This window comes from Rhyacophila brunnea, unplaced genomic scaffold (assembly GCF_057557595.1).
Source record: "Rhyacophila brunnea isolate RB1 unplaced genomic scaffold, BYU_Rbru_1.0 scaffold_20, whole genome shotgun sequence".
Lineage (NCBI taxonomy): Eukaryota > Metazoa > Arthropoda > Insecta > Trichoptera > Rhyacophilidae > Rhyacophila > Rhyacophila brunnea.
In genome coordinates, this window is record NW_028232860.1 from 23,737,953 (window position 1) to 23,751,355 (window position 13,403).

The window sequence follows — 13,403 nt, forward strand, 5'->3', positions numbered from 1 at the left end:
TCCTTTTCCGAGTACAGCTATTGTTGCGTCGTCCAAGACAGCTGAAGACATGTTCTTAACAACATTCAAATTGAGTGAAAGCGAAACACCTTTCTTAACGGATGGACTGCTCAATTTCTTTTTGTGCCTTTCAGTGTCCAAAATATATCGTCTGGTTGCTTGGTTGTGGGATATCCGGTCAATCAAATTCCAGTCGTCAATCTTCAGTATATGCGATACGTCCATGTGAAGTTTGTATAACTCCACTGATAGGTGGTTTAATTCCGTTCTAGTGAATTGAATCCTTTCTCTAAGCAGTGCAGCTTCCGCTTGTCTGCAGACCCTGTCTACTTTCTTTGATGAGAAATGTGTTTTGATGTGAATAAATGATGGTATTGTTTGGTCCACTCGACAACGTTTTAGAAAGGCCAACGTACATAAAAGGTGCTCCCTACGTTGTCGAAGAGTGTCCAATCGGCGTGTTGAAAAGTAAACCTTCTCCCCATAAAGGTTTGTTATATAATGTTTGAGGCTTTCACGGTTTGTTTTTTATCGTAGTAAACGTCGAGTAAAGAAGGAAGAAAAAGACACGGTGAAAACCCAAGAATATACTACGATAAAAAACAACCGTGAAAGCCTCAAACATTATATTATCGGCTATTATTGTTGGCCTGCTTCATTCAGCTGTATGACAAAGCCGATTCCTTGCCCCTCTTTTAATTTAATAGCTCTATGTTTGTACCGGACAAATAAGATTACGATCTAAGAAAAACGTTGTAAAATAACGGAGAATTTGAGAAATTCCGAGACCATTTTTATTTAGGTACCTCTTCCGACCAAAAATTCTTACTAAAGAATTCAAGAAATTTCATTTTAAACCAACGTCAAGGGATTTTTTTATGTTTTTCGAGCAATTTTGTTTTCAAGTTCTCCAAGTCTTCTTATATTGCGAAATTATAGTTCTTTGTACCAATTTATCGAACGGAAATATCGAAATTTTAGTACTTTTTACATATTTTTCCGATATTCAAAATTATAGTATTTTGGGCGTACTATACCTATTTTATCTCTATAAACTTTGATATACTATATTTATAAAAAAAATGCATTGTTTTAAAAATAATGGTTTTGTGAAAAATTGTATATAGATCTAATAAATAGTTGATGATTTCATTTAAAAATTGAAAATTTTTAAATATTTTATTTATTAATTATACATAGATTTGGTCTATCGTACATAGTAGGCGGACCAAAATTATGGTACAAATACTATAATTATAGTACGGTTGGCAACAATTACAATTATTTGAAGTTTGTAGGTCTGTACTTTTGAATGTTGCTATTACTTTACATCTGAATAATTGTGTCTAAAAAAAGGAGACGTTGATTACCTTACATCCGAATTTTGTCTAAAAAAAGGTCTCGTTATTAATCTTCTTCTTCGATGGCGTTACAGCTCAAATCGAGCCCTGGGCCCTCCTCCACCGCCGTCCTCCAGCCGATACGGTCCTCCGCACGTCTTTTCCGGTTCCTGATTTTTAGCAGCTTTTCCTTATTAATCATTTAACGTGTAATTTTTTGAAAATTCAGAAAAGTATTCGTCATTCAACGCGTACTATATTTTTTGCCGAAATACCTACCTACCATATTTTCGTAGGCTCTGTACTATAATTTCACTTTGAAAATATGGCAACACTGGCAGCACTGAAGTAGCTTATTAATTTTTGTCTATGATATTATTTTCAAATGTTTTGGTCAACGTTTTGAATTCTTTGAGATTTAAATATTTCGTAATTTTAATTATCCAATGGAACCTAGTCAGATGAAAGGTATTTTATTATATACCACCGAATTATCTTGTTTAACTGTATTTACATTACTCTGTGTAATCAAATTTTCCAGAAACTTAACTAAACTTCACTACTGAGATGACATTTCCTTGTGTTGTTAACATCGTGTATTCTCATAAATATAATAATGTTGAAGACGATTTTACTTCTTTTGTTTAATTTAGTTACATTCAATGATATTATAATTTTTTAATTCCACCAATGCCAAATCTGATTTAGCAACGTTGACTAATCTTATTTTACTTAAATTTGAAAGTTTTCGAGAAGAGGAAAGTCATGGATTCCAGTATGCATGATAAGTCTTTCAAGCACTATCGTACTGGTACTGGTTCCGCATCAGACGGATCCACATCATCAGACAGTGAAAACGACGATTCTGATGTCATTGAGGACAGCAATGATTCATCATTTTTTTCAAGAAAACAAGCAGCTTGTACCCCAAATCTCAAGTCAACTGTTGTTCCTGAATCAGGCTCAGAAGGTAAACAAATATTATCGTCACTTACGACTCGATTTATTAAACATACATGTTTGGCTAATTAGTTCCTTGATTCTTGTTCCTCAATCCTTGATTATTGATTCGTCATGTGAATCTCATTTTCTACTGAGATGCCCTGTAACAGTGGTGGCGAACCTATGGAGTAATAAATGCATCCATTCAATTCAAGTAAATAAATTAAACTGCTGTGCAGAATTAGCGGCCAACGTTGCAAACGTCAGTGCTACTTTCAGTCTTCGATCAGGACGGCATTATAACTTGAATTCGAGTGCGAGATGTATGACACGGTTATCACACGTAGAACATTATTTACAAGTAATGACAATTGGATTTAAACATGTATAACAGTAACAGGATGGTTTTAATTTTCAAATTTTCTGTTATATCCGAAATCCGTTATATCGAGGTTTTTAACTATAATTCCCAGCCTCTTTCCATCTTTTGGGAGATATGCTAGAACAGTGGTTCCCAAACTAGCCAACAAGCCACTAGTACCATGCGAGACGATTTTGCATGGCACGCGAATGTTTTATTTTGAAGAGAAAAAGTATACCTATAATAATAGTAAATGACAAATCGTATTGTATAAAAAATAGCAGGTAATTACTCTTCAAGAATAAGAATTACATTTGAGACCTCCCCTGCAACAACACTGTATATCGATTTTAACAAATGTTGGGAGAATGAAAGAAACGCTTTGAAGCAAAAAAAGTTATGCAAATAACATTTTAGGATTTTCTCTCCCTGAATATCCAACAATACTGTTTTATTATTTACCATATTTCTCATTTAAAAATGATTTCATTAGCAGTTAACTCAGTAACAAGACTACACGTAGCCTAATCATTATCAAGAGTACTCGGTAACCAAAGATCCAGTTTGAAATGGTTACATGTAAATTGTACGTGAAACATTTCACCGTGGCACAGTTCGCCGTGAGCTTTCTTGTCAGAAAGAAATGACCGTATACTATACGGTCTCCAATTTTATTAGATTCAATATGAACATTAACATAACAAATAATCCAGTATATCGGCTATTTATTTGCTGCTGGCTTCCTGTAAAGTGTAAACCGGCAAGAACCATGTTTTATTTAGACATGTCAGTACTATACGAGGTTGGACGGTCTTTAATATACGGCCATATATTTCCGATACAACATTTCACGAAATGTGAGACGGCGAACTGCATACGTACAAGTTTCCGGACATGGTTTCAAATACATATTATATTACTCTATTTATTTTCAATTATATTCATTTCCCAAGTTCGGAGTTCCCAAGAAGGCTTGCAACTCACCAAGACCCGTTAAAAAGTTGTTTTTTCTATTTTAGATGGTGATTCGGAGTCAGATGACAGTATTGCCATCAAGCCGACGAGAAGCGTGAAAAGGAACATTCTTTTATCAGATTCCGACTCTGATGATTGCCTATCAATTAATGACGAGAGTGAGGATAACTTGGTGATCTCAGCGGCCACTCGCATGAGCATATATGGCATAAAAAGACTCAGCGCCCAATCTGACGAATCAGACTTTATCGAGTCTGATGGTGACTTGGTAAGACCGCCAATTCACGAGGCTTAATTTTATTATTCCACACACTGACGAGATTACATCAAATTTACCCTAACCTAACTCATAAAATTTTAGAATATGATGATTCGCTTAGTCGCTAAACCCGCTCTGGAGGGTTTTTTAAGTTTTGAGTAAATCATGAAAAACTGTTTTGTACATTTACGATGATCTTGATGCTAGTAGTGGTAACGTTTGTATAGCGATTTAAATGTATGCTAAAAATCTTGGTTTGAATCGCGATGTCTGATTGGTCGGCTATGTAGAGCGGATTTAGTAGCCTATTATTTATCCTAGAGCGGATTTGGTGAGTCAACTCAATATTAATTTTTAATTAAAAAGTCACACCTCTTAGGCTGGTAGACCCATAGATATAGAACATACGTACATTCAAAACTAATTTTATTGAAAAATTGCCCAGAGTGGGTTTGGTGACTAAGCGAATCATATGTAAAGTATTGTTCAGCTTCTATTTGACCAAATTTGGCATGATACATACAAATAACTGTGTGTAACCAAAAGTTCCTTTTCCATGCATATAACTGTCAGTCGTAGCTGGAATGTCGGATTTAATTGATAAAACAATGAACAGTAAGTAAATACATATTGTTGTTTTCATATAGAAAAGCAGTGACGGCTCTACCTTAGGGGCTTAAGGGTATCATCATACTTGGTTCTATTGTTAATGAAAATGACAAAAGAAAACAAACATTTGTTTTATTAACATCAGCAGTTTCTTCTTACTATACGACATATTTATTATATTACAAATTAATATACCTACCATAGAAATTAATTAAATATGTAGGTGCCTACATTCATTATATATTTCGTCGATGTATAAATGAATAGTAAATCAATTTTAATATTGAATAATAATGTTTATGTTTAGTTTTCCCATCTTAATTATTTTTTGTCGATCCCATCTCTATTGACACCGATAGGACAGGAATTGCGCCCTACTAATACAACTAACGGTCAGCGGCGTTGATTTTTCCAACCATCCCTTCGTCATACGAATCTGCAGCATTAATGTTTGAACGTATTGTGTACAATGATAACTTGAAAGCTCTATGTGCGTTTAGTTGATACCACGTATTTTTGTAAAAATCACCGTTGTTCATGGTGTGAATATTAATATAATGCGTGAACATACTATAACCATTTTTATGTATCAGTGCCGATTCACCGTATCCTATAAAATTGTGTTTCTTATAATAATGCTTTTATTTTTTTTTCTTTTATCTACCTATAATTTTTTTTATCAATGATATAGTAATATATAGATGTCTACTAATATAAGGTACTAAGCCAGAATTAGGTACTAAGTCAGCCCCTGAATGGTCTCCATTTGGGGATGTCTCCTCTATGGGTCTAAAGAGGCCTGAACCATTATCAAGACGACGAATGGTAAGGGTTGATTGCGAGAATAAATAATAATAATAATAATAATAAAACCAGCAATGCTGTACTTGTTTGAGTCCCAAAATTTAATGGAACGGCAACACCACATTCTTGTTTGCAACGATTCTCAAGCGCGGTCGAATCTGGCAGAAGCATTCTGTCATCGAAACAGTAAAACATGCGCTCCGGAAAAAAAATTATAAAAAAATGTAGTTGTCATATAGTAATATTTAAATAAAACCTCGCCGTTTTCGACCCCATTCCGGTGTTGAATTTGTTCATTCCCGAAGTCCCTACAACAGACGATAATTACTATACTGAGCGAGGAGAAGAATGCACCACTCCTCGCTCTCGACTTGTCAGTTTGTTTAAAAGTATTGTTTTAACGTGGAAATGTTTTTCTTTATAATAAGGGAGTTATCGATGGTAACCACCATCTGAAAAGTGCTAGAGCCGCCACTGCAGAAAAGCAATTGTGAATTCTTATTTATAACAAGCGATGCGACACTCCAGGATGTAATCGTCCAACCTCGTGGAATTAGTTGTAGTAGCAAACCCTGCCTTAGAGTGCAAGCTGTGAAGTATGAAAGATTTACACAATGCAGTTTTAAAATGGAATGGAGTGTAGGCCATCGCATTGGACAATGGATGCCATGGACTTGCGCTAGGTGTATGCTTTGAGACTGGAGGCCAGAGATGATGCAGAAAAGACTTGTGGTGCGCCAGTTTTTTGTTTCTGGCTTAAATTATTTGTATTTAATTCTTTCCCACACCCTTAAACATACAAATGTATTAAGAAAGGTTTCCTCAAGAATTTTCATTGTAAAGTTAACTTAAAGAATTGTAATGAGTATATTCAAAGTAATAATTGTAATTTTTCCATCCAGCGCAAATCCTTGTCATCATCGGATTGCAGCCTATCAGATATGGCGCCGAATCCTCATGCCATAATGTCATCGACACGGCTACCTGATGATGCGGAATGTGATCAGGACGCCACTTTGACCGCAATCGACGATCATCACGAGCAACAGTCCACATCATTAGACGGATCCATATATTCGGTCCTTGAACAACCCGTAAAGCTGATTGAAACAAAACGGGAAGCTGTAATTGATATCAGCAGTGATGATGATGCTCAAACTATCGTAATTCCTAGTCCTGGAGCTGATGTAAGTTACGTTATTGTCGCAATTAAATTGACATCTTTTGTACATTCATAATAGTACATAACTTTAAAATACATATACTAATAATAATCATCAGCATGTTTCAATCCACTGCTGGAAGAAGACCTCTTCAAGTTCTCTTTATCCGTCTCAGTACCTTCTTTGATGCCACGTAATTCTGCTAATCCTTAACATTTAGTCAATCCAATGTATCCCTTTGATACCACTGGATTAACACATTCATCAAGTGACCATCTCGTCTACGAGTTATGTGTCTGGTATATTTTAATTATATGTCATGCTCTCGTTTGTTCCGTTATCCATTCGATTCTTTTTGTGTCTTTACGGTGATGCCTAACAAACACCTCTTCATGTCATGTTGCGCAATTCTTGATTTTTGGATTTTCATAATATTATGTGAAAAATGTCTTTGTTTTGTTTTTCGTGTTTTTTTAAAAAAATATATATTTTCAGCGATCAAGAAAGTCATTCAATAAAGACGGTATTTTAGTACAACCAAAAATAAGCACTTTCTTACAACGCGATCCGACATATCCCAACAGTCAAGTTGTTTACGTTTCCAAACAAGTCAAAGAAAATGAAATGAACAAACTTAATGGTCTCAAACTGGATTCACAAAAAGTCACTGTAAGTTTGTGTGTATCATTTTTTTTTATTATCATATAACAGTGATGGCGAACCTATGGCACACGAATGTTTTATTTTGAAGAGAAAAAAAATACCTACAATAATTAAAACAAAATACAAAAAAGTTTTACAAATAATTGTATACATAATATTAAAAAATAATGACGCCATAGCAATTTGTATTTTATTTGGTTTTTAATATAATATTTACCAATCGATGCGCAAACGACGAAATTCATGCATAAATGATCACATTGTATAAAGAATAAGCATTACGTTTAATGTAAATATATAATTGCATATGCCGGTGCTTAGGCTTTATGCACCACATAATATGAGCACACTTACCTCATCAGGCGACGGGGGAAGCCGCTCTGGCCGAATTTTGATCGATTTACAATGATTGAGACTAATCGGGCAATTGATATTCAACCAACACACCCGATAAAATTTATCGGCAGTCATTGAAATATAAACAGCTGCTTTTTATTTTGCCTCAAGCATAATCGCTAAAAAATTGGGAAACCGTTCAGTGATGGGGGAATATATTAAAGATGCGTAGTTAAAATGCTTCCACGATCTCTTTGAAAATCTTGAAAACAAGTAAAAAATTATTCAAAGGTTAAAAGATATGCTTTGGGCTAGAAACGTGGTATAAAATAGAATTTTGAACTCAGTTGTAATTTTTGAACTTTTTTAACTCGATCGGCGCGTAAAGTTTCCATACAAAAGATGTACTGTCCGCGGTCGGTTTTTCGAAATGTTATTCTTCGCTGTATTATAATAAATACGGCAGTTAAAAATTGTGGCTACAAGAGCTATCATACCTAGATACATAAGGATCAAAGTGCCACACTAAAACACATAATGGAGTGTTCAATTTAGCTGTGTTTACTTTAACAAAACTACCGTATTGCTTTTTTCCGATAAACTCTGTCGCCATTTTCGACGACATAACACTCGACTTCAAAACAAGTGCGCCGATGAGTGTTAAAAACACTTAAAAATGCCATAAAAATTATTGAAAATAATAGCTTTTATTGGTGACTTATGAATTATTGCTAATTAGTGTAAGTTTTATTGATGACAAATCCATTAAAATTGGATGGTAGTCCCCAGTTTTATTTCGTGGCATAGATTGTGTCAGCATTTTACATGTTTTATGGGCCATTCTAATTTAAGCGTTAAAGGTGAGTCCACACTGGTTGAAAATATTATAATAATTTTTTTGTTATTTTTTTTTTAGTGAAACTTGGATTTTGTAGATTACTTTTCAGTTTATTGAGCATTGTGTTATGCTAGTGATTGTCATTTTATGTTTTGTAAAAAAAACAATATTTATTTTTTAAATTGCGTAAATTTTTCCAAGTGCTACAAAAACTTTTTTTTGGGTAAGGTTTTAAAAATTTACAAGCATTAAATTGTACGCGAAGATAATATGTAATATAGTTGAAAAGTCAATATTCCATGATTTATATTTTATATTATATTGTATACCTACCCGTGTGTTTTTTTATCAAAAATTTATACGTTTTATATATTCCTTCATAGTAATTCGTAATTTATTGGTAAAACTTGCAATCCTCTAAAATATAATAATATATATTTTTTCATTCCGTGTGGACGCATCTTTACTAAATATTTACGACTTTCAATAATGAGCTTGATTTATGACTTTGAAACAATTGGGGAGACACATGAGTAATAAATGACATAATCCAGAACACAAGTTCAAGTACATTTTTAGAAATATTACGACAAATTTCTTTTCGTTTTTTGGTTGTCTTTTTCGTATTCCCGCACATGATGTAAAAATCGCGGTGAATTCAAATTTACACGGTAAATACTCGGCGCACACTCAACTCGAATGAAATATATTTTGTATACCTACTGCGCAGCCGCGAAAAATACCGCGTAGATTTGAACTGATGCAATCGTACCGGCGAATCTCAATAGATCGAGGGGGTTCGAAAGATCGATGTTTATGAAATTAAAACAACATATTTTTGACAAAGTTATTGATATGGCGGTACGAACACGAATCAGAGCATCTTTCAATACAAAAATCAATACTATGCGTGAAGTATTTCCTACTTTACCGACATTTCAATTTTCGATATCAACAGTTGCGACATCTGCCCAGTATCAGAGCTTATGTAGAAAACAACATATGTCCCATCCGCGGCGATCGGGTTAATCGCATTCTAAAAATTATTTATTCACCATGAAAAACTACTTGACACATCAGACAGTCAAAAAATAATATTTGGGAAATTTTGGCACGCGTACATAAAAAGGTTCGCCAACCCTGTCATATACCATTAAAAATTAAAAAACAGAAAATAGTTATTTCGTAAATAAATGTGATAAGTATTAAAGTAGACATTTCTATGGCTTTTCAGTATCTTCTGGATTCTATGAAAGTGTCGACGTTACCTGATAAAGGAGAAAAACTCAAGCAAAGAGCCGAAGCCTTAAAAATAGAAGTGAGGAAACAAGCAGAAAAAGTGTCCAATATGGTTGTCGAACCAGGTATCCACGTAATTATTTATCTATTGTCAAAATTTAGTTATAGTTCACCAATTTCACTCAAGCGAAGCATATAGGCTTCCACAGAGTGGAGGTTATATATTATTATATAATACAAAAACAAAAGGCCATAGCAAACTTATGACATTTGATGGTTTTGACTTATGAATGCAGTTTTGTTCGTAATTTTTTTCTGTACATTATAGGCAAAATGGCATTTGTGAAGCTAAATGCATGAATTAATCACAATTTACGAAAGAAGATAAAGGTCACTTGTGTATTTGTAAACTAATCATCAATTAACGTATAACAAAAACGTAACATGTACACGACTTGTCCAGTCTATGTGCAGTGGTTACAAAAATAATATAAGAAAAAGGTACTACGTGTAATTATTTTGAAATGTGTAAAGGCCTTTGTCCAAAAAAAAAAAGTTTTTGTTGCAGAAAAAGGGCCCTTGTGATGAGAATCTTTACAAGATATTATGAAAAAAAATATATATAAATTGCATTTCGATCTTTGAGTAATAAGTCACCTGTGCTCTGAATTTCATTTCAAAATAGGTATTAAGAAATACTCCTCCACACAATCTTTTTTCACTCAAAAAAAACTTAAAATGCGTTTTTCTCAACTCTATTTTTGCACAAGTGCCCTTTTGCTTTTGGGGTGACGAAATTGACACCCTTTTTTTTACACAATATTTAAAGCCAACTGACTACGGTATCGACTGTTGTGCAGTTAAACCACACAAGCGATTTTACATTTATATCTATACAACATGTCATCGTTTTGTTTTAGTCTTGTCAAATTAGCACATTGAAAAACGTCTCTTATGATTTTTTTCATATCTTAACATGTTACATGATTTTCAAATACAGATTAAATTGAGAATTCACTGTTTATGCTCTACTGAAATGTTGGCAATGGTTTTGCGTAAGGCATTGGGCTCTCACCCGGGGGCTCCGGATTTGATTCCCGGTGAAGGCTTAATATATTTATAATATTAAAATATGTATATTACATATTATATATTTATCACTTTAACAATAGCCAATATTTATTGAATTTGAAATAACATTTCAAATGCATAGTTATTAGGAAATTTCCGCATGATTAGCAATTGTATTGGTAACTGAATCTAGAGCTCACCAATGCGATGGATGGGATTTCAAGTATTAAATATAATAAAACACAATATTATGCAGTACTTATTCCATATAACATTAATGACTGGTTTCATCTACTTCATTTGGATATCTACAACTGATACAAAATTTACAATGCTGACAAATTTCAACGAAAAAAAATTAATGCTTTAGTTTGATGCTTCCGAGGCTGTTCCAAATTATGTCCAAGATTATGATCTATCTAAGCTTAGTCACAAGTTAAAACGTACAATATTGGTGTACAATATCTCTGGACGTCATTATGCAGACAAAAGTTTATTTCTAACTCTTTCATTGCTGCCATGATGACTACTATTTCACTCAGTGGTGTGTTCAGTGATGTTTTATAAAATCATTAGGAGCGCAGTGCACTTGTACGCAGTGATATGAAATAAGCATGATTTTATTTTAAGTTGCCCCGACTATGCAGAACATCAAAACCGACGGTTTTGTATCGTGGGACGACCTGCAAGCAGGTAGTGCGGCGGTGCAGCCGAGAATGTTCGGAACGCAGGCCATGAACACACACTTGACGCAGCGAACCATGACGCTGGATCGGCTGAGAAACCTGCACTCCTCGCTCGGGACGCGTCCCGCTGACGACGAGAAAGCGGTCGCTCCCCGCGCCCTCATCACGCAGCTCATGCCTCACCAGCAGCACGCGCTCGCCTGGCTGGCGTGGAGGGAGACGCAGAAACCGAAAGGAGGCATTCTGGGTACACTTTATATTTACTATATTGGGATAAACATAAATTGACTGTAATGGGTATCCTATATTTTTCCTGAATAGTTTTGCAAAAGACACAGTCAGTTTTAAAAGCGCAATGACAATATAGAAAACATTGATGAAAGAACTATTAGTGAATTTAAATGAGCAATTGGGCTTAAACTCGGGATTCATGGCTTCGGAGACAGGCATTTTATATTTACTCCACTGCGAGCACAGTGGGTCGTGGGCTCCCAAGTTCGAATCCTGGGTCTGACAAATACATATATTGGTTTTCATTGTTTGCTTGGAGTCAAAGGTATGGACCTAATAGGTTGAGCAGGTAGCTAACATCCATTTCTCATAAAACAAAAATGTATTAATACAAACCTCCACTCTTTGGAGACCCATAAATAAAAAGGATTTCAAGTTATACACATTTATATTTTTATAAAAATCGATGTTTTTTAAAATATATATAAAAAATATTAAAACGATGAATTAGTCAAAAATCTAAACGACAGAAAATCTAACACTTAATAAACTAAATTTTAATAATAAATATGGCCATAAAATATAATGTAATAATAAGATTTGACCCTGCAACGAATTCACATTTTATTAAATTTTTTTACAATTGCCAGTTTATCTTTAAATTTAAAAAAAAATAAAAAATCTTTTTAGTGTTTTCAGATACATATTCATTAATTACTACAGTTTAAATTGTAAATTATCAAAAAAAAATCTCAAATTGCAAGCTTCGTATTTTTCCGTTAGGTGCCTCTTTTCGCCTCTGATAGTATAAGCATCCCCCTTAAACTCACCCTCATAGTGACATATATTTATACCGATGTGATTTAGTTGAAAATGGTTATTGCCGTCCTAATTGTGCAGTACCTATTGGACTTTGGGAGAACAAACAACTGATGATACTGCTGATATAAGATAGTTAATACTTACTGTATAAACTGTATACTGTGTAAACATTAAATTATTCTACAGCCTCAGAGTCATGTCTGAGATTTCCATAGCTCTGTACATAGTGTAAAGGAAGGAAAGACAGAGACAATTTTTAGTTCGCAGATTGCTGCTGAGACGTGTCAAGCTGTGATATAGTGGTAAGCATATAGTGCATTTATTTCCATATTAATAATCAAGAAGTTTCGTTGTTAAATAAAACCTTCTTGTATAGAGATGGGGCCTGAATGTATGAAAGTGAGTCAAAAAAATCATTCAAACTCTCAGTATTAGGCAAGACTTAGTTATCCTTTCTTCCTTAAAAAACATGGCTGTTACGTCAAACTGGAACTAGCTTCAGTGACTTTTAAGGGAAATCACAGAAGACTCCATCTGCAAGAAGATTTAACATCTTTGCTTCTTGCAGTAGGTATAATTTCTAATCTTCATGTCTGTTATTTGCAGCTGACGATATGGGTCTCGGGAAAACGCTAACAATGATCTCGCTTATACTTCACTCCAAGGAAGAAAACAAAGATAATATCGATGGCGGAGCTGATGACGAAAATGATGATGATGACGATTCTGATTCCGACAGTAGGAAATGTATGTATTAATTCCTCTTCTTCCTCACATACTCATCATATTAATATTGTCAAAATAGAACATCCGTTGAACTAATAATTGATATCAGTTTACTGTGTTTACAACTTACTGCACTCTGCCATGCTCAAGCAGAAGGCCACGCCTTTGTCTGCGCCTTCCATCCATGTCAGATCTGCAGCACGTATACCATTCTTGTAACAATATCACTGGGTGCTATAGGGTTGACCACAATGCCCAAATCCATGCGGTTGTGTCACTCTCAATCGGTATCTGGAGTCTCAGCCACAAACCCTAATTGCTCCCTGCTCACCAGTTTC

The 13,403-nt window shown here is 34.4% G+C and overlaps 1 protein-coding gene across 1 annotated transcript in view; it reads left to right on the forward strand.

The window, feature by feature from the left end:
• Window positions 1–1,705: 1,705 nt before the first annotated feature.
• Window positions 1,706–13,403, forward strand: part of lds (transcription termination factor lodestar) — a 36,871-nt gene continuing 25,173 nt past the window's right edge. Inside the window, exons 1-8 of the mRNA XM_085948326.1 lie at window positions 1,706–1,808; window positions 2,086–2,310; window positions 3,663–3,886; window positions 6,193–6,477; window positions 6,949–7,122; window positions 9,525–9,654; window positions 11,231–11,533; window positions 12,946–13,086. Of these exons, the coding sequence (XP_085804452.1) occupies window positions 1,787–1,808; window positions 2,086–2,310; window positions 3,663–3,886; window positions 6,193–6,477; window positions 6,949–7,122; window positions 9,525–9,654; window positions 11,231–11,533; window positions 12,946–13,086 (1,504 nt within the window). The 5' untranslated portion in view covers window positions 1,706–1,786. The remainder of the gene's footprint in view (window positions 1,809–2,085; window positions 2,311–3,662; window positions 3,887–6,192; window positions 6,478–6,948; window positions 7,123–9,524; window positions 9,655–11,230; window positions 11,534–12,945; window positions 13,087–13,403) is intronic.